The sequence below is a fragment of the Dermacentor silvarum genome, chromosome 10, assembly GCF_013339745.2.
Source record: "Dermacentor silvarum isolate Dsil-2018 chromosome 10, BIME_Dsil_1.4, whole genome shotgun sequence".
Classification (NCBI taxonomy): Eukaryota; Metazoa; Arthropoda; class Arachnida; order Ixodida; family Ixodidae; genus Dermacentor; species Dermacentor silvarum.
This window is the reverse complement of record NC_051163.1, coordinates 78,068,892-78,091,085: the sequence shown is the minus strand read 5'-3', so window position 1 is coordinate 78,091,085 and position 22,194 is coordinate 78,068,892. Positions and strand designations below refer to the sequence as shown.

Here is a 22,194-nt window from a genome sequence, read left to right as displayed (position 1 = left end):
GACTGTCCCAATAAATTTGGGATGGCTGGCTACCCTAATCAGGACAGACATGTAACACCATAATGTTTCCTGCGAAAATTACTCAAAGAAACTCTGGTGCTGCGATTGTTCAGCTACCACAGGAATGGTGGCGAGTGCATGGATTTGTCTGATCTTCGTGCTTGTGGCTTCAGACGTCCTTGTGGCTTTATTACGATTTAACTGTCTTTAATGGCTCAAACTTCAATGCAATCCTATTTTTCCAAATGAAGACAACAAGACTTGGTGGACATGCGTAATCATTGCTAATTGTTGCTTTTATAATGCAACATTTTTGGGAATGTGGTCATTTTGCAAAGTCACAAGGCCATTTGAATTCGGAAGGATGATGGCTAGGAAAATCCATGCACTAACCATCGTGTTCCTGAGCTAGATGAACCGCCATGCTTGTAGCTCGTGTATACACTAGCGCCGAGTTACCTCTAGTAATTTTCACGAGAAAGCTCTACGCCTTGCACGGTCTTTCGGGAAGCTCGAGAGACCAGGCGAACTCACCGGCAGACGACCGGCGACGCCTGGGGGTGGATGGTGACTTGTGGGCAGGGGCGGCGGCTGCTGCAATGCCGCACGATCTGGAAGACGCTAGTGCGGCAGCCCAGCGCGGCGTCCAGACTGATGGAGAGCCACGACGGCTGCTGCTGCTGGAGGCCAGTGGACTGGGCCTTGCTCAGCTTCTTGCCTCGGGCTGTGTGCTGCTGCTGCTGCGAGCCGAGACTGGCCGCATTGGCGCCCGCAGTGCCGTCCACTGAGGCACCCCCAGCCTCCAGGGGCTTGTTCTCTTTCGTCTTCTCCAAGATGGACAGCAGGGACTGCGCACAGGGAAAAGAAAGGGCACATGAGGTAATGCTTGGCCGGCGGCTAGAAACATTTGCATGGCTGCTGAGTATGGTCTTGCCTAGTGGTATGGGTCCATGTAAAAGCGTTTTAAGAATAATGCATGTGTAATGGCACCCTTGGGCTGAGACAGACAAAGCCTATCGAGCAGCAGCAATAAAGCAGACTGGCTTTTGCCGTGATAAGAGTTTACGTCCTTTAAGCCTTGTCTCTACAAATGAATCTACTGATAACGTGCGAGTATAGAATAGTAGATTTTGAATAGAATCAAGAAAAAAAGCAGCTGGATATCAAATTGAATACTGAGTAGAAATAAATTTTGCACTAAATTTGATGCTTACTAATTTTGAGTAAGAACCTACGGTACTGCAGTTGCCCCCCAAATCTGATGTGCATTAAGTTTTAATTTTATCTATTTAGTACATACTGCAGATTGCGATATACAGTGGAATCTTGTTGATACAATCTTCATGGGAACTGGAAAATAAAACGTATAATCAGAAAAACATTGCTCCTGTAAGATAGTGACTGGGGGAAAATGAAAATATCCCAAGAAACGTATCATGCAAAATCCTATCAACAAGATTCTACTGTAGCTCTTGCAAGGCAGGCGTATGTGAAAGCATACAAGATTGAAGTGAGCATAAAAAATATACATAGATTCAGAAGCACTGTCACTGAGTAGGCAGTGGATAGGGTTCGGAGAATTCCATTGGAAAATTGTGTGAGGGAAAGGTGCCTGTCCAAGCACAAGGTGTTACTGCATCGTATGACATGTCTGCCTAGTGGACAGTGAGGCAGCAGTACAGATTTCCTACCATATTTACGAGTTGGAGTAAGCAAACTTAACATGCACCTGATTTTATAACAAGCAGCAGCATGTCTCCGATTCTTGAAACCAGAAAAGAATGAAATCTGCAGAATTTACTTTCACGGGATGTAAAGTTATCAACACTGCAAAAGAGCTTTTTAATGCCACCTACGGGTCAGAACACGTCGCCCTACATACTGCATCTGATATTCTGCATTTCTTGAATTGAATAGAGAGTGCTTGCCAAAGGCACTCCAGGGCTTGCATTGTGTAGCGCTGCGTAGGCTCAAACCACTTTCACATTTCTTATCGCACGGCAATGTGTCCAAGCCAATGATCAAAAGCTGTCAGAAAATACAACCCCTGCCCACCGTTCTGCAGGCTTCCCTCTCATGAAACGGCTCCTCAGCTACTGACTACTCGGCTGGCCACCGCCCTCCCTCCCCCAACCTCAAATGATTGCCGTAGGCACTGACCTTGACAACCCAGTGTCGTGTGGGCGGGTGGTAGCAGAGGTTGCGGAGCACCCGGTGCAAACGGCCAGTGTTGAGGCGTGGCTCGTCCACAAACAGCAGCACCAGCAGGCAGGCCAGGGCCTCGTGGTCCAGCAGCTGCCGGCCACGAGCCTGCTGAGAGGTTGGCGGGCCCAGGGCACCACCGCCAGAGGAGCCGCCACCTGCACCGCCCCGGGAAGACAGCGCATTCCACGTCCACTGGCCTCGGTGGTGCGGCACCGTGTGGATCGTGTAGCGTGTGCCCATGCGGCCCGCTGAAAGCGAGAAAAAGGAGGTACAGACACGTTCGAGAGTTTGCTTGCATATCCTTTGCCAAAGATAGTTCGATGATTATTGTCGTAAGACAAAGAAATTCCCCAAAGGGTGTAACATGTCTTAAAGGGGCCCGAACCACCCCTCGGGCTTGGTGAAATAACATAGTCCGCAGTGCGTGGAGCTCGCAAGCGGAGCGCGAAGTCGCCTTTCTCCCAAATGCTCTCTTTTCAACAGAAGCCATGGTCCTCACTCTTTTCTGGACGCTTTATTTCGTAATAGAGCGGATTCCGACACATGGCTGCTATTGGTTGCCGCGGTCGGCTACACCACGGCTGCTGCGGGGTGCCGCCACGAGCCCACTGGCTAAGCGCACTCCGGCTCGCTTCTGCTGAATGCATTGAAGTACTTTTTGCGGCAAAGTACTTCTGAAAGAGATTATTTCCCACTTAAAACGCCTTTCTCCACTTCGATAAAAAGTGGTTCAGGGCCCATTTTATGTCGCAAGAGTGCCAGGCTCACAGCTTTACGGTGCCACTCACCTGCCGACCGGAGTATGCGCGAAAGAGCTGTGCCCCCGTGGGAGGAGAAGAAACGCTCCTGCATCTGCCGGTGACGGGCCTCAAGTTCCCGCCGCAGTGAGTGCGCCTCAGAGGCCAGCTCTGCCGGTAGCAGGGCCAGCAGAGAATCATCCATGTCGGCCAGCACCTGCTGCCGCAGCCCTGGCGGCAGGGTCTGAATGAACGAGGCCGGGTCCACGGGAGCATCGGGGTTGCAGTTCTGTGCGGCTAGCCGCTGCTGCTCTGCACGCTGTTGCGCCAGCACCTGTGAAGGGGCACATAGCATAACCGGTGACGCTGCGTTGGGTGCCACTAGCGTTATTAGTTCAAGCTTGGCAACAAAGGCAAGCATGAACGTCTGTCTATCGCATTACTATCGGGTTCCCTTCCAGTACAGATAAGGAATACAAGCGTTGACCGCTGTTGGCACTTGTCCTGTGTACTTCTTTCATTGTCAGTCCATCCATTTACACTGTTTCGAAAGTGGACGTTAACCTCCTCGCTCAACTGTACACTACTAGGGCGTCCACTTTGAACCTTTTCTCAACGTCTTGCAATGCTAGACGCAGCGAGTGCGGCCTTCACTCAAGTGCATACGGTATTTACTGCAGCAAAAGACGAGGGAGCCTCACCTCTTCCTGGATGCTGGGAGGCAAGGCAGCCAGGAACTCTGGGTTGACCTCTGTGAAGGTTGCAGTGCCGTCAGCAGAGGAGGCTGCCGCCTGCTGCTGCTGTTGCTGTTGCTGCTGGGCGTGCGTGCGCAGCCGCTGAAGCCTCAGCTGCTCTGCTATCACCTCCTGCCGGATGTTCTCGGGCAGGGCGGCCAGAAAAGATGGGTCCACGCCTTCGGGAATCTCCACATCTGCAACCGCAGGGAAAAGGCACAACAAGCGAACAACACGGATAAGATTCGAGGGGAAATTGAAGAGGCCATCAATTAAAAGGGGTGTTCATGCATGTAACTTTTCCTGGGAATAAGGAAAGGAATTATGACGTTACTGGTGAGCCTATTTCAGAGATTGGGCACTCAACCCTCCCGATTTACGGTATGCTTTTTGTGCCTTTCAGGCAAACAGTTCTTTGTTGAATGACACTGTCAGTCAAATGGCATGCCACCTCCGAAGAGAGGAGGCGGACTTCTCCCTTTTTTTTAATGCGCCTTGCATTAGGCTAGGCAGCCGGTAACACTTAAATTAGGGCCAAGTCAGCCACCAAGATAAGCAACCACAGGGGATTCAAGAGGCACTTGAGATCAACAAGAAGGGGCCCATCATGTGTAGCCTTGCCGTCAATTCTCAAAAAGATTTAACGAGATTACCGTGTTTACCCGATTCTAATGCAAACCAAATGTTTGTGAATCTAAAGTAAGAAAATGTGTACCTGAAAGTAATTTGCCCTGATTTATATTAAAAAAAAAAAGCAGTTGAACCTCTTTCATACGTTTTGGGACAAAACATGAGAAAAAATGTGCTAACCGTGAAAATGTACAATCCAAAATCAGTAGAATTGGCAGACTCAAATGTAGTTGAAATCTATGTAATGCGATATGTTGTGCGAATCATTGTGGCATGACATACCGACGCGCGCCAAGCTGGGGACGTAATCTAGGGCTCTTGGCTATCTTACCGTATTTTCCCACATATAACACCCCACTGCCGTATAACCATAACTCCCAAATTACAACAGCTCCGAAAAAAAATTTTTTTTTTTCAATTATCTGGCGAAGGCCAATTTTAAGATCTAAATGATGAAAGTTTGGGCCCACAGAAATGCATGGGTGCTGGCTGAGACATTCGGCCGGGATCAAATTAACCAAAAAATCAAATTAACCAGAGTCGAATGAATGGAAGTCTACTGTAGAACTTCAATGTAACATGATTGGTTGAACAAGGTAATGTCACTGGAGCCAGCACTTAGACCCAGTATCATTGTTAAAACAGTGACTTTAGCAATATTTTTTGTTCAACCACCGGTTGATCATTTCAAGCCTCAATCTTCCTGTGAACTTCTGTTTCGTTTGGATTCAACCTAACGAATGTGATGAGCTTGTAAAACAGTTACAACATAAAAAAAATATGTACCAGACTGAAAGTGCATTCCTTCACTTTGGGTTAAAATCACCCACCACATTCATTTTTTTCGTATCCCCGGTGAAGGTCATGAATGAAAATGCATTGCTTGCTTGCCTTGCAAGGACAAAAGGCGCTTTCTGTAATGTAAGGCACAGCAGCAGACCACACTTCCCTACTACAAGCGAGTATATTAAACAATGGTGTGCGACTATGAAGCAAGAAGCACTTACCACCCAAGATGCTTGCGTATTCGTTCGATACAGAAGGCCCGGCTGCATCGGCAGCACGTTGTGCTGGAGGTGGCTGTGCTGGCACAGGAACCCCAGCTTCCCTGCAAAGCAGTGGACGTAGAATAGTTTTCGTGGTGCGAAAGTGCAATAAAAGCGCGTGCAATGATTACTAAACATTGTTACTTTCTTTAGTTCTTTCAATTTTAAGGTGTCACCTTGACTTACACAAGTGTAGATGTAGCACCTCAAGGGCACATACCGTACTTACCGAATTCTAATGCACACCACCTACAGTCAACAACCGATTTTCCCGACGGCCAATTTTACGGACATGCCTGATAATTTGGATGCCTTCGCGGCACCATTATGTACCCCCTAGAGCGAATGATAAGAAATGTCTAAAATTTCGGAAGCAAAAGCCTTCGCCGTCCGATTTCCCGGAATGCTTGTCACGACCATAGGTTCGACGGCATCGATCAAAGCCGCCACCGCCGCTGCCATTTTGATTATCTCACTGATTCGATGTGGCCAACAGACAACGCTCAGGCTATGAGGCTGTACCTGTTTTTAGTGGGTTGCCAATAAATCCAGCCCAAAGTCGCCACCGCCGCCGCCATTTTGATTATCTCACTGATTCAAACCAACGCTCTCGCACGCAGATCCTCTGGCAGCCGTAGATACCACCGCGGCAACCCTAGGCCTAGCTGCTTCGACATTCGCTACCAAACTTCTTTCTGTTCGGTGCAGTGTTTTTCATTGAAACAATGCGCCGCTGTTAGCAATGGCACCGACTCCGCCTTTGTACTTCCCGCCAATGGCTTCGAAGCTCGGAAAGCACGGCGCGTTGCATAATGCCGGTTCCCGAAAGTCAGGTTCGCCTCAAAACAGCAGTGTTACATGGTGAAGCATACACGAAGTATTGCGGTGAAGCATACCATGCGTGGGAAGGGGCAATTGTCACTGGACATGGTATGTATTCCTTAATTATATACGCGTGCGCCCAGTGTCTCCTATCACAGCCTGAGTACTGATACGCTTAGTAAACGTACTGGCAGGCCTTTAGAGCTATTTCGGATGTGCCTGCGGCGATTTGAGGCCTTGGTGGTAGTAAAAGGCACACAGTCATTTTTTCAGAAGCTTTTGCGGCCCCTAGGGCGTAAAAAAAGTATCGGACATATTTCCTAAAGGATTACCTAAAATATGACATGTGTGCTAGAATGATGTACGAAATCAGATCTTCGAGAGGCGATGTCCAAATCCTGTCTCCCAATCTCAAAGGCTGTGCTTCGATGTACTGTAGGTGTCGGAAGTTTTCCATCAATGAACACCACCCATAGCTGGTGTCCACTTATAGCTGGTATCGCATTTGTTCAAGTACGAAATTCGAGGTGTACATTACAGTCAAGGACAATGCATTTTCCATTCCTCTGGACATGAACTGAGTGCAAATTACAATCGAGGACACGTTAAAACGGTGTAAGCACAGTTGTACAAACCTGCTACTTCAGTGCTGACAAACTGCATTGCCGCAGAAACTGCTGGGGCAGCTACAAGGTTAGAACACCGTCAAAGCTGTACTTGTGACAGACTGCCACTGTCACAAGTACAGCAAGTACAACACAAGTCCCCACTTACACTTCCTCGGCTGGCTGTTGCGATCCCTCGGAGCCAACATCCTCGACAATGGCGGCCGCTTCTCTCGTGTCTGTGCAAATCAAAGAAAGGGATGTTAAACAAATCCAGGAATCTGATGTAAAAAAGCCTCACTCAGCGGGAAACTCTGCGGCTAAAAACTGATTTATAGGCTTGCCACAAGAAGTTGGACCAAACCAAACCGCAGCGGCTGCTTCCCACAATTAAAGAAGCCTCCAAACTACCTATGTCAAAGAAGGCCCCACAATGCAAAGGCAAACTGCATGTGCCAAAGGATCACCAGCTCGCATGCTCATAAATGCAATTTGAGCGAAGTGTTCAAGCAGTCGGCAGTGTGGCCAGTGACTACTGGATTGACTAGGCTTCATTAGTTAGTTTCGAAGAGGCGCCGACAACATAGCTAGGCACCATGCCGGCAATGTATCAGAACAAATGTATCGCTCTTTCTGCTCACCTTGATAGCTGAATTAGTCTAATTAATTAGCCTAAGTAATGTATAAGGGATAAATAACATTTTCATCGTATTTATACATTAAGTCTATGGGGCCAGTTGCAGTGTGACAGAGCTGTCCGAGTAATTGAGCATGTGTGAATTATCGGTTGAGGACTACATGTGCCAAGGCACAAAAAGGTTGTCCACCTCCTCACCTGGAGATGCAGTGTCCCTGTCTCCTTCGTCTGTGCTAAGGTTCTGGCCATCTGCAATAAAGGCATCTGAAAGTAGCAAACATAAAAGCTGAAAGTTACCAAGACAAAAAATGCATAATCGCAAAGTAACACCAATATTTCACTTCTGAATGTCAGAACCACACAGCAATGCTGCCAGCTCCAGAGATTTCCCTGTATCTGGGGATCTTGGGCATTGTTTAGGGAAAATATGATTTTTTTTTTTTTTACATCTCAGGAAATTCAGATTTTTTGCTAGCTCCCCAGCATTCCATCGTATTATTGCATAATGAGGACTGTTCTCTAGGTCACTTTTGTTTTTTTGTAAATTCAGAGTTGCACGTGTCAATCAACATTGTAAAAGCCACCTTTTTAGTGGAAAGAAACTTCACACATTCTTTATTAACAAAAGGTACAACTTCTATTTCAGTCAAGTTATGTTTCTTCTTTCGGCAATGATTTCGATTTGTCCAAATAATTATCAGCTTTTATTTATGGGATTTAATAGCCAAAGCTAACACTAAGGGGTATGAAAGATGCCATAGCGGAGCGCCCTGCATTAATTTTGATCACTTGGTTATTTAATGTGCACCTACGCAATGCCCGAGTGCTCTTGCATTTCGCCTCACTGGAGGACGGCCACTGGCAAATAAAGCGGTTGAGAGCACAGCAACTTGTACTATGTTGTTCCAGCATAAGCACACAATGTGTTCGCAAGAGACAATACGCAAAACCTGCAATTGTGCTTTCCACACACCTTTGACGAAACCAAGATGGCGGACCTCAGGCTAGAATTGTAATTGAAGCATGTGGGTCAGTGACATCATTCCTGCCACCGTCCGTTCCCCACACTGTCCAAGGTTTAAAAATGCGTGTCTAAGCTTTAACAGCACTACTAACAGGAACGCTGCCATCTTGGTTCGAGGATAGTGGTGTGGGAAGGCCTGATTATGAACTTTTGCATATCGTCTATTCAAATGTAAAAAATTTAAAAAGAACAGAAAAAAATTAATTCCACTCCAAAACTTGCCTTTTCTTAAATAAGAATCAAAAGACATCAACAAACTGAACACCGTATGCTGTTGGCTAAATCTGGAATTCTCGCCACATTGCGTATGCTCTGTGCTTGTCTTCTTGCAAAGCCCACACCTGGAGAATGGCTCTTCGATAAAAAGCACATCTGTTACAAAAGTTTGTGTGAAGACTTGCCACGTCACACATTTCCCACCTTTAATACTAAGTGCTTCACAGCTGTACAAACAACAGGACACTAAGTTTTGCTACCCCCAATATAAATGGAAGACAGTCTCTCACATTTCCTTACGAATAATTGGCATCGGAGGAGCTATTTTATCAGTACATTTCTTGCCAACTCAATGTATCCTATACTTCAGACAGCCTTCTGTAGCAATGAAAGATAAGCTATGGAAGCAAAGCGCGCAAAAGTAGGTGCACTTTGGAAAAAATCCCCGCGTTTTCATTTGCACAAGTTTAAGCAGGGCAAAGGAAAACAATTTTAATTAATTAATTAATTATGGGGTTTTATGTGCCAAAACCACGACCTGATTATAAGGCACACCGTAGTGGGGGACTCCGGAAATTTGGACCACCTGGGGTTCTTTAACGTACACCTAAATCTAAGTACACGGGTGTCTTCGCATTTCGCCCCCATCGAAATGCGGCCTGCCGTGGCCGGGATTCGATCCCGCGACCTCGTGCTCAGCAGTCCAACACCATAGCCACTGAGCAACCACTGCGGGTTGGCAAAGGAAAACAAATATCTTATTTATAACAGCAGAATGAGACTAAATACACTGCCGAGTGTTAAAACTTCATTTTCCTGCTTTTCTCTTGCGCATTCGGGCGGATGAGAAACTATCACAAATGGAAGCTACGCTGATTCAGCACTTGTTTTAAGAAACCGAAAGCGCTGTCCCAACGCAGCCAGAACAATTCGTGCAGTAACACACCGTGCAATAGCTCCGTCTCTGTAGCTTTACTTTCAGTGCCACAGAACGCTGTCTGCAGGTTCAGACACTTTTAAGACAAACACTGAAAGAACAAAAAAGAAAGCACTTGGTGGGCACACCTTCGAACTCCTCAGAGGGCACCGCTGCACCCGAGGTAGTGGTGGTGGTCGTTGTAGGCTCTGAAGTGTCCATAGGGCACGGTTGGCTTGCAGCCGCGAAGAGGCCGCCTGCGCAGCTGCTCGACTGCTGGAGGGCGCTTGCCACAGCCGAGAGTGCCGTGCTGCCCAAACCCTCAAGCCAGCTCATGGGCGGAGCACCTGGACGAGAGGGTACCAGGTAAATACGGTAAAACTCCGGGACAACAGTCCTTTTGCAATGTTATGTAACGGCTTGCAATGTAAGCGCAATGTTCTCGTCTGCCGATATAAATTCAGCAGCAAATTCCATCCTGCTCACCTGGTGGCATTGAGGTTGCAGGTTCAGCCGTCATGGACAGAGCAGGTCCCAGCACCCGCTCCACGATGGAAGCTGCCAGGCGTTCTGTGCCAGCCAGGGATGACTCACTTGCCCCTGCGAGTAATGCACAGTTTGTGCCTTGACACCTTTCAACTACTGAAATCCGGCTACGTAATGTGATGCCACGCTTAGTGTACGCTGAAAACACCTAACACACGAGGGCCTTTGGCTTGGCAACTACCGTATTTATTCGAATCTAATGCGCACTTTTTTTTCCCCGATAAAATGGGTCCAAAAATTTCATGCGTGTTAGAATCGAGTACGACCCTAAATCTACGTTACCATATCGCCATCGGCATTTCAAAATGGCCGCCTCCTATGCGCTTCGAGCGCAGCTGTAATCAAAGCTTACACAACACAAAATGACAAGTGCCTGATGTGGTTGTAGTCATTCACTAGCACCACTTAGGCACTACAGCAAATGATAGCAGGGCGAATGGAACTAGGGGCACGCATGAGCTATCAGGAGGGCTGAAAAAAAAACAAGAACAATGGTTTGCTACATGCTGCCATGAAGCAGCGCCTTCTTTCTGCTGCTGCCTGCTCCGTTCGCTGAATACACTCACCAATTCTCGTACTCCTGCAATGTTTCAATTAACAGAAGTGACCTGCACAGGCAAGCAATCCTGCCAGTGCTGTTACTCGTTTGACATCTACAAAGCATCCGATAATTATGCCTCATAAAGGATTAGGCCAATGCATGGACACAGCATGTCTAGTTGAAGACATTATGACAAAGACGGCCCACCTGGCTCAGACGCCAACGGTTCTGGGTCAGGCGGTGGCCTAGCTGCCAGTCGTGCCGACACTGTCGAGGGCTCGCTCACTGCCGCCGTTGCCACTGTCACGGAGGTCTGCTGTGGTTGCGGCTGTGACACGGGAGCAGCGTATCCAGACAGGGACGAAGCCGCAGCCATCACTTCGTCCAAGTCGGCTGGTGGAATGTTCCGGCTGCTTGTCGTGGCTGTTGTCGTTGTCGAAGAGGCACCTGTCGTTGATGGCCAGGGCCCCAACAGCATCATGGTGCGCTCGTTCTCTTGATTGTGGTTGCCGTCTTCTGCCTGGGCTGCAACCGCAGTGGCCGTTGTTGTGGAGGTAGTGCTGGCGCTAACGGGTGCTGCAGACGATGTCGTCGCCACTGCCGGTTGCGATTCCTGCAGCTTGCACCGCTTCTCCCGCCGCTCGGCTAGTTCTTCGTCTCGATGCCTCTCCAGAACTTCCAGGATGGCTGGCTTGAGGCCTGCATGCAAATATTTCAGCTTGTCGTGAGATAAGTGCAGTCAATGCAATACAAGCTTGCAAAGTACAATGCGTTAGGTTAAAGAAAGAGGCATTGCAATCACTGAACAATGTTGTTTTTTGGTTTTAGTACCCAAAAAGCGCCAATAAATTCGGCTAAGCAATAATAAAGGAAGCATGACATGGCTGAATGAGGTCTGGTATGAGGTACACATAGTTGAAGCATTCCAATTTTGAGCCCTCGAAGCTTTGCCTTCCATAAAAAGACAAGAAGCTGACTGCGAGTATACGTTGACACACACTGCGACAAAAAGCATTAGGTTCCTCTTTAGTCAACTTCTATAACTAAACGCTCAACTTGGTTCTCCGGCATTTACCTGCGACGCAGTCGTGCATGCTGTCTCCATCCAGGACTCGAGACTCCTCGGTCCATCGCACCAGGGCTGTGGGGATGTTGGCCAAGGTTCCTGTGCCGCTGCTCGACACAAATGTGCCCGGATCCTGCACGTGGCACCAACACGACTTGTTTGCATGCCCTCTCACCATGGGAGGGAAAAACATGTCTCCCCACACTGCAATCAATGTGGTGTTCTGAACAAAATCTACTGGCCTACACTGTGCGTATCTTTACGGGAGACGGGATTTAATTCCCGTGAACAAGACTGCCAGCCATGATAAAGCCAGTTTCTGGGCAGGCAGATCATGCAGACTTGGTAACTTTCAAATGCTTAAAATTTTATAGCCGATGCAAACAAACTGGATATCAGTGAAAAATTCCTGTCATTTCACATCAATTACACCAAGTGCAACATCAAATTTTTTTTTAACCCTGCGAGGGTAAAATATTTTTTGCACAAACTGTGCACCTCCCCTGGTCAATTTTTTTTTATTGCAATTTCCAGTAGTAGAGGTGATTGGGAGGAAAAATTTATTGCAAGCAGTATTTTGTATTAAAAAAATGCCTTACTCGCACCAACAGCATACACACAAATATGCTATACATACAGCAAGATCGAGAAAACAGTCCAGCAAAATTTATGGCTATCAACTTGCTGCTCCAAAAACACGTTTCATTGAAACAAGAAAGGCGTCAGAAACGAGCTAGAGAAGAAACGTCAAAGCAGTCGCAGCGAGAAGAGGCACCACGTGTGTGGCCATACCGAAATCATGACTGCGTGCACCCCAGTGTATGGGAATGCACAAACCGCAACCGAAAGCAAAGAAAAAGGAACCATTAGTATCCCTGAGCTTCAGTGGCACAGGGCTATAAGCTACCGGAAACGCGTTTGCGGCGGCCATAAAGAACGATAGCATTCCCTCCATGCACACCTTGGAGGTAGCAGATGCACACACAACCACGTGAGCGAGTGCTCTGAGGTAAAACAAAGTTCAGTTGTGTTCTGCGGTGAGCGGAAACACAGTTTCAAATGACTTTGGGCGACTCCACAGAGACGGAAGCACCTCTCAACAACCAGTGGTGTCGAAAATACCCGATATATCAAATGTCAAATAGGCACTGTACATGCATGTCAAAATCCACATGGCAAAGATCAGCGGCACCTGTATATGTATGGCAAAAACCCTCAAAGGGTTAAAAAACAGGGGTGTACCAAATAGTGGATTTCGAATTGAATATCGAATACTAAAAAAGGTAATGATTTTTGAATATCGAATATCCCCAACAACCGAGAATACGGCACCCCTTTTTAGGCCACTTGTGGAATAAAGCCACTTATTTTTGGGCGAATCCGCTATTTAGGACTCCCGATAATTCAGACGATTTGGCAGTCCTCGTCGAGTTTAAATTATGAGTCGGCGACTGTAGGCCCTTTTCATAAGCGTAAGGATAGCTTTCCTACAAGATAGTTTGCCGAACTAATGGCAGCGTAGTCATTCTTGCAAACAGCGTGTACCAACAGAGTTTGCTTGTATTGTGACATGGAAAATGTATAGGTAGCTCTCATAATGAAGCCATGCGCATGAGACAGACCCCAGCATTTCCAACAAGCACTTTTGTCTTCGTTTGAACGATGACGGGTGCCGCCATTAGTTGGGCAAATGTGCAGTGCAGAGAAGTGCACTTGTGAAATTAGAAAAGGGTCTATTGAGTTGTTTCAATGCTCTAAGACCTAAGAAGTCTCCACTGATCCACGAATATACTTCATTTCCATCTAGTGGTTGGTGACATCACTTCGCATTAGTCATGCTTAACTGCATCATTAACTTCGCTGCTCAAACACGTTGCTCGATGACTGTACTGCAGTTCTATAGAGAGGAGGCACATGCGCAATGGCCTAACGTATCATGCCTCACACAATGCTCAGGAGCCGTGCTTTCTTATGCAGCCAGCCATACCCACATTAGAGACAGACCAGAACTCGCCTGTATCTCAAAAATGTCCTCGTCGGTAGCGAGTATCCGGAAGTCGCTGTTGGCAAACACCACCCTTGTCTGGGCGGTAGATGATGCGACAGGGTTGAATGTTGACGTTAGCTGAAGGATGTCCTGTGCGGTGTTGGGACCTAACAGCCTGCACAAGAAAAGGAATGAATAAACCCTTTCAGAGAAGTTGCTGCAGCACAGCAAAATGCATCAAGCTACCTACAGGCACTTCAGTAATTCACAAGCTTATCAACTTGAGTGAAAATTCAACCACCGTATCTTATACTCCAGTCACGCAGGACACTTCCCATCGTAAATTCGTGATGATTCACCGGGATCAAATTTCATAACCATGATCAGCTCCCTTCTGTAGCTTGTGCAAAGAAGCCAATCACAATCAATACATTTGATCCTGATCGGGCTTGGATAGCAATTGAAAGTGCCCTGTGTGCCTGGGGTATTAAAAAAAAAAGAAAGACGCATTATTCACAGCTTTGTAGCAAAACACTAATTGTAGCAAAACACTGAACACTCAGCATAGCTGTACATAACGAATGTGCAAAAATATGCTTGCAACCACTGTGCATGCAATGCCAATGACATTGCAGTAAACGCAGGGCTGCTTTAATTCTCTATTGATTATTAAGAAATCTGACAAAGACACATTCAGTAACAATAAACCCTTGTTTACTAAGATCATTAGGTACCGAATGAAACACATAACCAATGATTTACCCGATTCTACATACAGCTAACTTCTTTGGTTTTAAAGTAAGCAGATAATGTGCACCCAGATCTAATGCACGCATGAAAATCCAAGGAACTTAATGGAGGAACAGCTGTTGCCATAGCTCAATTAACACACCATGCGCTGTCATGTGGAAATTCTGGGTTTGACTCCCACCAGTGGCAAGGTTGTCTTTTCTTCCACTTCCATTCCTTTTTTTCGTTCATTAAGAATATGAAGTTTATTGCAATTCTAACCTTCACCTTCGTTGCCTTATTGGCTGCCAATGACCTCTGCCAAGCACACTCAATTATAGATCTAGCAAGCTGGGGGTACGTACCTCTGTAGTATGGCAGGGGGGTTGGGGTGGCGGTTGGCGTACACATGCCAGGTACCGCTGCTGCCACCATGCGTGGCACCCTGCGTGCGGAAACCTCGGGTGCGCCGGTGCAGACGCGACGAGGGGCCACCTCCGGACTGGGGGTCGCCATGCCGCACCAGAAGTGGGTGCGTGCTCGCCACCGTGCCCGGGGGTGGGGGAATCGACGGACCTGTTGCCACCGCCGCGCGGCCAATACGGGGCGAGGGGGGAGTAGGGAAAGGGTAAGGCAGCAGGGGGGAGAAACAGGAAGGGGACGCAACAAGGTCCATCTCTGAGATTTGGTCCCTGATGACAATGGCACGAGCGGGGATACCTCACCTCGGCCCGGCTTCATACAAGAGCAGACGAGAGAAAGGAGCTCCCCTCTGGTGCTGATACACATGAGCAACCCAGGTGCACTACTATCAAGAGATCACCCTTAGGGATACCTCCTTCAGAGCACTTCAACAGACTAAGCCATTAATGAGATGTCCAATGCTCCATGAGGGGTTCTGATGGCCATTACATTGCACAAATGTGAAAGTATTCCCTTAAATTGACCAACCAAGAATTACGGCTCTGACGTTGCAGAGAAAACGAAGGGCAAAGGCTAATGGAAAGGAGGCTAGCAACACACTTGCATTCGGCCCCTTTTGCATTATTGGCACTGAACAGCTCCCCTAAATTTCCTTTCGACTGCAATGTCATACCTTACAAAAGTCGCACACAAGTACATTACATTGGAATGTTGTAACTAAGGGCCATCTTTCCAGTGCCTGCCCTTCCCCAAAACAAGCTAACATAACCGAATGCAACGGAGTTGTGCAAAGGAAGTACTTACTGGTCGTCTCGGCACCATTGTTACTTTCATCAGGAACAATAGGCAGCTGGTAAGTGCGGATGCCCTCAGAGCCACCAAACATGATCGACGTGCCTGGATCATTAAAGGATATGATCCCAATACAATCAGCAAGAAAATCGGTGGGCTCGGTCCAGAACCTAGAGATCAACATGACCCTCCCAGAGAGGTACCTAGCGCTATTATGTAGCTGATACCGTAAGCAGCCGCACCAATGCACGGCTGCATCTTTCAACCAGCTCCCCAATCAAGTGCTTTCCCACTAACTCGGTTGGGCTCGCATGTTCATTCTCGCTGCGAGCTCAACAGTGAGACTGTGGTTGCTTGCCCAGAAGGCCTGCACTTAAACAGTGCATGCTTTACAGTGCAAGGAGCTGAACTGCTCCTGAATGCTGAGAGTCTGATGAATCCTCCCATTAAGACTGCAATTATGGTGTAGAACTAGCATATCAGTTTATACAGACAAAGAAAATTTTAGGTAAAATATGGCTTAGAACAATGTCTACTTCTTGCCTATGTACACTATGTACTTCTTGCCATGTACACCCGTGAGCAAAAGTATACGAACAAGGGATTCCACGATAAAGCTGATTTTCTCCTCTGCCCGCGAATATAACTCGAAATTAAGGACTGCAGTTCAAACTTGGCATTGCGAACTTTCCAGTACACTTGTCAATTTCAGTTTATGCATGTTAATGACCAAGAAATCCAGTTTTTTAGGTGACCCTATGGTCCGTATACTTTTGCTCACAGGTGTACGGTGTTTTTATGCTTAAGTTGCAGAGTTGTAGACTGCTGTATTTCTAAACTGCTAGTCATCATGTAAGAACAGATGCTTCAATGATTTTACTTGCACAATGGGACACATGCAGTGAAAGAAGCACAAAACATGTGCTTCATTCAAAACAAAAAGGCTTGGCAACTAATGGTAACACGAACAGCTGTCAGCCTGGCTACTCCTACATTACGCCAACAATGCTGTGGTCGCATGGGCTATGATATTCTGACACCTTCACCAACAATGCACATGCTAAAAGGCCAAAAGAATGCAGCTAACGTGGCTGGCACTGTCAGAAGCACCAGCAGCAATACCAACCAGGAAAGTAGAGCATACTAAACGTTTTCTTTTTTTTTTTATAAAACACTTGTGAAATGAAATGTGTTAAGAGCTAAAACCACTAACATAAATTTTAATATAATTGCTGCAATTGTATTGGCCTGATCAAACGCCAGAAGACAAGAAAGCGTTACATCCAGCCGCTGTGACACTCCGCAGTACTGAGATATCGCGAACATGTTTATCTGACTGCATCTTTTGTAATATACCTCACCCTATTAACTTCCAACATTTCCAGACCCAAAGACTACAATTACCGTAAAAACATGCGTCTCAGATGGACTTTCCCCCCACCCCTTATTAGCAGCTCAAATTTCCGCCTCGTACCATACACGGATCCAAGCTAAAATTTCCGCCAAACAGAGCTTTGGTTTCATTATTGCTGCATGGCCACCATCATCCTCATCTTCCTCTAGCCTACAGAAGGTGCCATGTACATACCTGCCAACATCAAGACTTTCAAATTAGTAAACTCCTAGCGACCGGGGGGAGGGGGGGCACTGGTAATTAAGGGGGCGTATGACTTTAAGCACACTTGGCAGTAGCGATAGAGTCTACTACTGATGAGGCTTCGAACACGTCATCAGACTTCGTAGCTGCTACTACGAAACACCGGAGTGCCGGAGTCGCACTGCACCGGGTGCAGCAGCTGGTCCCACAAAAAAGAAAGCGAGGCTAACAAAACAAGGCATACTCGTGAGAAATGCCTACAGGCGAGACCTGCCTGTCGCGACCTGCCTGCCGCATCGAGAGTACCAACCACCAGTGACGTCAGGTCAAAGATGAAGGCAACGTCGCAGAGTGAAAAATGCCCTTACTCTGCAGGCAATAAAGGTTACGGCACACACCCCCTACGCAAGTAGAGCCCCCGCCCAGCAGCAACAGTGTGGCTTTATCAGGAATCATATTTTTTACACAAATAAAACCAGTTTTCTGTAAAAACTGGGCCAACATTCATAAAATCATAAGACGTGTCCGAATTCATACATTTTACGGAAAATTCGGAAGAGTTGGCAGGTATGCATGTAGGTGCCATCGTGGTTTTGGCATGGGTGAGCATCCCGGAAAACTGTCTTGCACTTTTTAGGAAATGCGGCATTTTGAAAGTGCTTCACAGCACAAGAAGATGACTATATCTGGGAATAGTTCTCGGACGAGGACCTGTCCTAAGACAGTGCAGCAGAGGAGGACGATGACTGAAGCACGAAATCCTATGTAAATAAATGTTTTCGCTGAGTTTGCCTCACTCGTACCAAACGCAGAAGGAACTTTTTGCTATCTGCTATCCTCAAATCTCACCTCGTATTATATCAGAATTTTTACAGTACAAACAATACTGCTTTATCATTTAATTTACTTCTGAAGTCTTGCAATTCAGGCTTTGATAATGCAAAGTGAGTAGACCGAACCCGCTCAACCAATGGCAATTGTGTTCTACACACGGACCTTACTGGGGTTTCTCATGCGATGACCTGCGATAACACTTACAGCTCGGTAAAAATAGCTCAAAATGACCCTAGTTTGCTGTATAAGCCTATTTGACAACTAAAGAAGGCACACTCCAACAGTTCTAACTAGGTTTCGATTACAACTGCCAATAGCCATCAGCACAAAGGGCCACCAGAACCCCTGAAACCAAAAGTAACCGAAAGACGGCACAAAGACCAGAGAAAATGCAAGAGACAGTGGCTTACCGGATGACGGGAACACTTCCTCAAAGTGGAAGAAAAGGTTGTCGTCCCGGTCCTGCATCCGAAACAGAGCTTCTTCCAGGTCCTGGTACTCCTGTAATATGAAGGCACAAGTGTGACAGGTGGAGTGCAGTAACGCACACTCACTAGATAATGTTGGACTAGGTGAGAAGCTGCCAAGAAATACATTTTTATACATAGAGTCGTGCCTCATTAATATGGGCACTTTGGTTCCCAACCAGTACTGTTCATAATGAGGGTCGTCCCCAATAACGAATCTTGATGCAAAACGAAGTAAATTATTTGAGAAGAGGCGATGTAACTAGTTTCTGCACATTTCACCGAGCACTGGGAATGAAAATTTACAAACTCATAGCAATTCAAGGGCATTATTTTGGTCACTGCTATATTTTAAAAAATCGCAATGAAATTTAAAGCGAGTTGCTGGCCATGAGTTGCGACAGCAGGGTTCGCATTAAATTGAATTCCGAACAGGGCTTTCACTCAAGGGCACTCAACAGAACAGAAAAGGAGCGCAGTAGAGACAAACTACAGCTTGAAGAAGCTAGCGTACAGGAGAAAAATATGTCTGTCAACATTGACTTCCCATGCTACTGTGACAATGTCACAGTAACCTGGGAAGAGTATCAAGGTTCCCATGAAAGGCTTAAGGCTTCATGGCATTCCCCCATGAAAGGCTTAAAACTTGCTGCTAATCGCTAAGACAGTGCATCTTGTAGGCTGTCCAATTCCACAGTCTAGCAATAAGGGTTCAATCAAGGGTTCTCTCAGCAGGCAGCTCAACAACCATGTTCATTTGTGAAGGCCAACAGAGCTCACCTCTTCATCCTCATCCTCGTCCTCAGCTTCCTCGTCACCTTCATCTTCATTCTCTTCGTCCTGCTCAACTTCATCTTCACTGCGTCCCGAGTCTGAGTTGCTTTCAGAGTCCGTTGTCTCCTGGTGCACTTCCTCAACTGTGGGCAGCGGCACAGTGAAGGAGTCCGTGGCTCAGTTACTCAACCCATTCTACCTTTCTTTCAGCTTCTATGTTCCATACAGCAACGTTCACTTAATACGACCATCAGACACATATAGCTGGTTTGCAATATCCTTTAACGATTTCTATGATTAGAAGGCAAGCTCACTTATCTAGGATACGAAGCTTTACTGATAGATAAGTGAAATATCTTCAAAACACACCAACAAATTGTACATTATCTTCGTAAATTAACCTAGAAAGCACCAATGCTTATCCACAAAGCGCAATGGAACTACAGTTAAGCCTCGATATAACAAGGTCAGTAATATCAGCAATTTGCTTTGTTCTATTTAAATTTTGTTATACTCAAATTCGACCGTTTACGTAAACAAGTACAGTAGCTGATGAATTTTTCGTACACAGAGGGGGTAGCAAAATTTTTCAAATTATCGGGCAATCGAAAAAAGCAAATTTGAATATGGTAAACATTAATTTCGTTAACTTGAGTTGGCGATGAATAATACAGTACCATGCAGGAACATGACGCTGCTCCACTTTGGCGACTCTTGGTAATTATGTGGTTTTACGTGCCAAAGCCACCATCTCATTATGAGGCACGCCATAGTGGGGGACACCGGATTAATTTGGACCACCTGGGTTTCTTTAACATGCACCTAAGCGCACGGGTGTTTTTTCTGCATTTTGCCCCTATCAAAATGCAGCCGCCATGGCCGGGATTCGATCCCGCGACCTCGTGCTCAACTCTTGGCGTGCAATGTGATTTGAGAGGTGCGTTCCACTTGTAATTCAACCATTTTATCATCTGCGTCCGCGGAAGTTTCTATTTATCATATCAGTATTTCCTTCGCAGTGGCAGTGAAATTTCATTATATTGAAATCATGTATAAACACACTTATATTGAAGTTCTAATACATGGTGTCCTATGACAAGTTATAACAAGTTAAATACTTCCGTTATATCAAGTTTTAACTATTTCAAATCAATATGCTCCGCAATTTCTGTTCGACATTGTCCTTCTGCAAAATGAAGACTCATTAGCAGAGAAAATTGCAAGTGGGTGCTGGCCCAAGCAGCGGCAGCAGAAATGGCATCTCACAACAACTGAGATTTTGCTGTACTTTAACAGTACTCGCGTCATTTCTCTGCTAAAGAAACATGTCACTGATTGCATCTAAGTTGACATCAACACCTTCAAAATATGTAGTACTCGTATGTGTGATGTCCAGCCTGTAAGCATCTTTGGTTTAATGCACTCTAAAGAGTTCCTTTCTACATATAAAAGACAATAGCCACCAGCAATACAGTAATACAACCACTTCTGAAACTGAGAAGCAAGCGCAACTGAGTTTTAAAGAAAAAAATTAAAATTAATTATATGAACTAAGCACGCAAAAAGAGAAACACTGCAGGCTTTACTGAAATCTATAAAAAAAAAAGAATTGTAAGGGCAGGGCTCCCTCATAAGGAGAAGAGGAAAGAAATCGGTTCACTGCAATGATGTTTCAACAAAGTGACTTGATACAGGCAAGTCCTCTCGTCAAACTCACTAGCTCTTTGCCCTCCATATATACTTTGAGATTAGCAGTCACAGTCAGACGGAATCGTAACCACGTGTTGCCCTGCATTCAATAACAAACACCTCAAACACAAAACCTCAACCCTGATCACAAAGCATCCTGCAAACAATCTGTAAGGTCTACCAGCTTTGATTACGGCTGGTCCCAAAAAACAATATGCTACACGCTTCAAAACGGCAACCGCTACAAACTGGTACCCTGCAAAGTGGAGGTAGCTACTCATTCATAGAACACAGTGGTTTGCTCGGAAACTGATACAGCTAACGAGCAAAGCAAAATTCTGCACAGAGTTTAGTCCGCAGTGGATTGACAAGTGTGCTTCACCTGAGTGGCTTCCTAACGAGCTGCGAGACAGGCAGCTATAAGAGCGCTGAAGCCATACCTGTGCAGTTCGCAGATTATAAAAATTGATGGGGTTTCTATATCACAGAGCTACGACACTTTAGCAATGAAGACACCATTGTGACTGCCCGGGATTTTGTTTATGTTCACCAGGTGTTTCCGATGTTTCCCTTGCATGCCACGTAGTTGCTCATGGAGGTTCCATGAGCTACTAGATTTTTAATGCAGGTGCCCCCTCTTTCTTTCAGGGTTGTAACACCCCTAATCTCTTCCCTGCTTTGCCTCGTTAACTTGAATATGTGCACTCTGAATTCTTTTTAATCCCCATTTTCATGTTTGCCCCTATTTGAGTGCCTGAACGCCGACATTTATGAGACGGTACTTGCGTGTCGTCCCTTCCATGCATCTCAGTAAGGGAAGAAGGAACACAAAAGAAAATTTTGATTGATACTTCCTAAAAGCTATAGGTGTTTGTCAGAATCAGTTTGATAAGCTCCACTATGGGACTAACCAAGAAAACGGCTAAACAGCGGGCCCCCCCATTGGCTACGTCATGGACTCCGGCAAAATAGCAGCTTGAAGCACTTGACTCAATGCCACTCTATACAGTAAAACCTCGTTAATACGTAGTTGGAGCGAAACGTGGATCAGGTACACACTAAGCGATGTACTAATTAACCGACAATAGCAGATGAGCAGCTATAGACATACCGGCTAAAACACTTAATTCTCCCTCAAACGCATGCAGACAAGCTTTATTTTTTATGTTGAAGCGCT

The 22,194-nt window shown here is 46.2% G+C and overlaps 1 protein-coding gene across 1 annotated transcript in view; it reads right to left on the bottom strand.

Moving 5' to 3' along the window:
* LOC119431651 (E3 ubiquitin-protein ligase HUWE1-like) overlaps positions 1 to 22,194 on the bottom strand; it is a 179,786-nt gene that overhangs the window by 53,489 nt on the left and 104,103 nt on the right. The window contains exons 49-64 of the mRNA XM_049657964.1: positions 19,335 to 19,471; positions 18,498 to 18,588; positions 15,669 to 15,761; positions 14,807 to 15,038; positions 13,740 to 13,887; positions 11,735 to 11,858; positions 10,867 to 11,358; positions 10,059 to 10,172; positions 9,722 to 9,919; positions 7,615 to 7,680; positions 6,949 to 7,018; positions 5,314 to 5,414; positions 3,644 to 3,873; positions 2,994 to 3,276; positions 2,161 to 2,453; positions 535 to 848 (exon numbers count right to left, since the gene is read on the bottom strand). Of these exons, the coding sequence (XP_049513921.1) occupies positions 535 to 848; positions 2,161 to 2,453; positions 2,994 to 3,276; positions 3,644 to 3,873; positions 5,314 to 5,414; positions 6,949 to 7,018; positions 7,615 to 7,680; positions 9,722 to 9,919; positions 10,059 to 10,172; positions 10,867 to 11,358; positions 11,735 to 11,858; positions 13,740 to 13,887; positions 14,807 to 15,038; positions 15,669 to 15,761; positions 18,498 to 18,588; positions 19,335 to 19,471 (2,986 nt within the window). The remainder of the gene's footprint in view (positions 1 to 534; positions 849 to 2,160; positions 2,454 to 2,993; positions 3,277 to 3,643; positions 3,874 to 5,313; positions 5,415 to 6,948; positions 7,019 to 7,614; positions 7,681 to 9,721; positions 9,920 to 10,058; positions 10,173 to 10,866; positions 11,359 to 11,734; positions 11,859 to 13,739; positions 13,888 to 14,806; positions 15,039 to 15,668; positions 15,762 to 18,497; positions 18,589 to 19,334; positions 19,472 to 22,194) is intronic.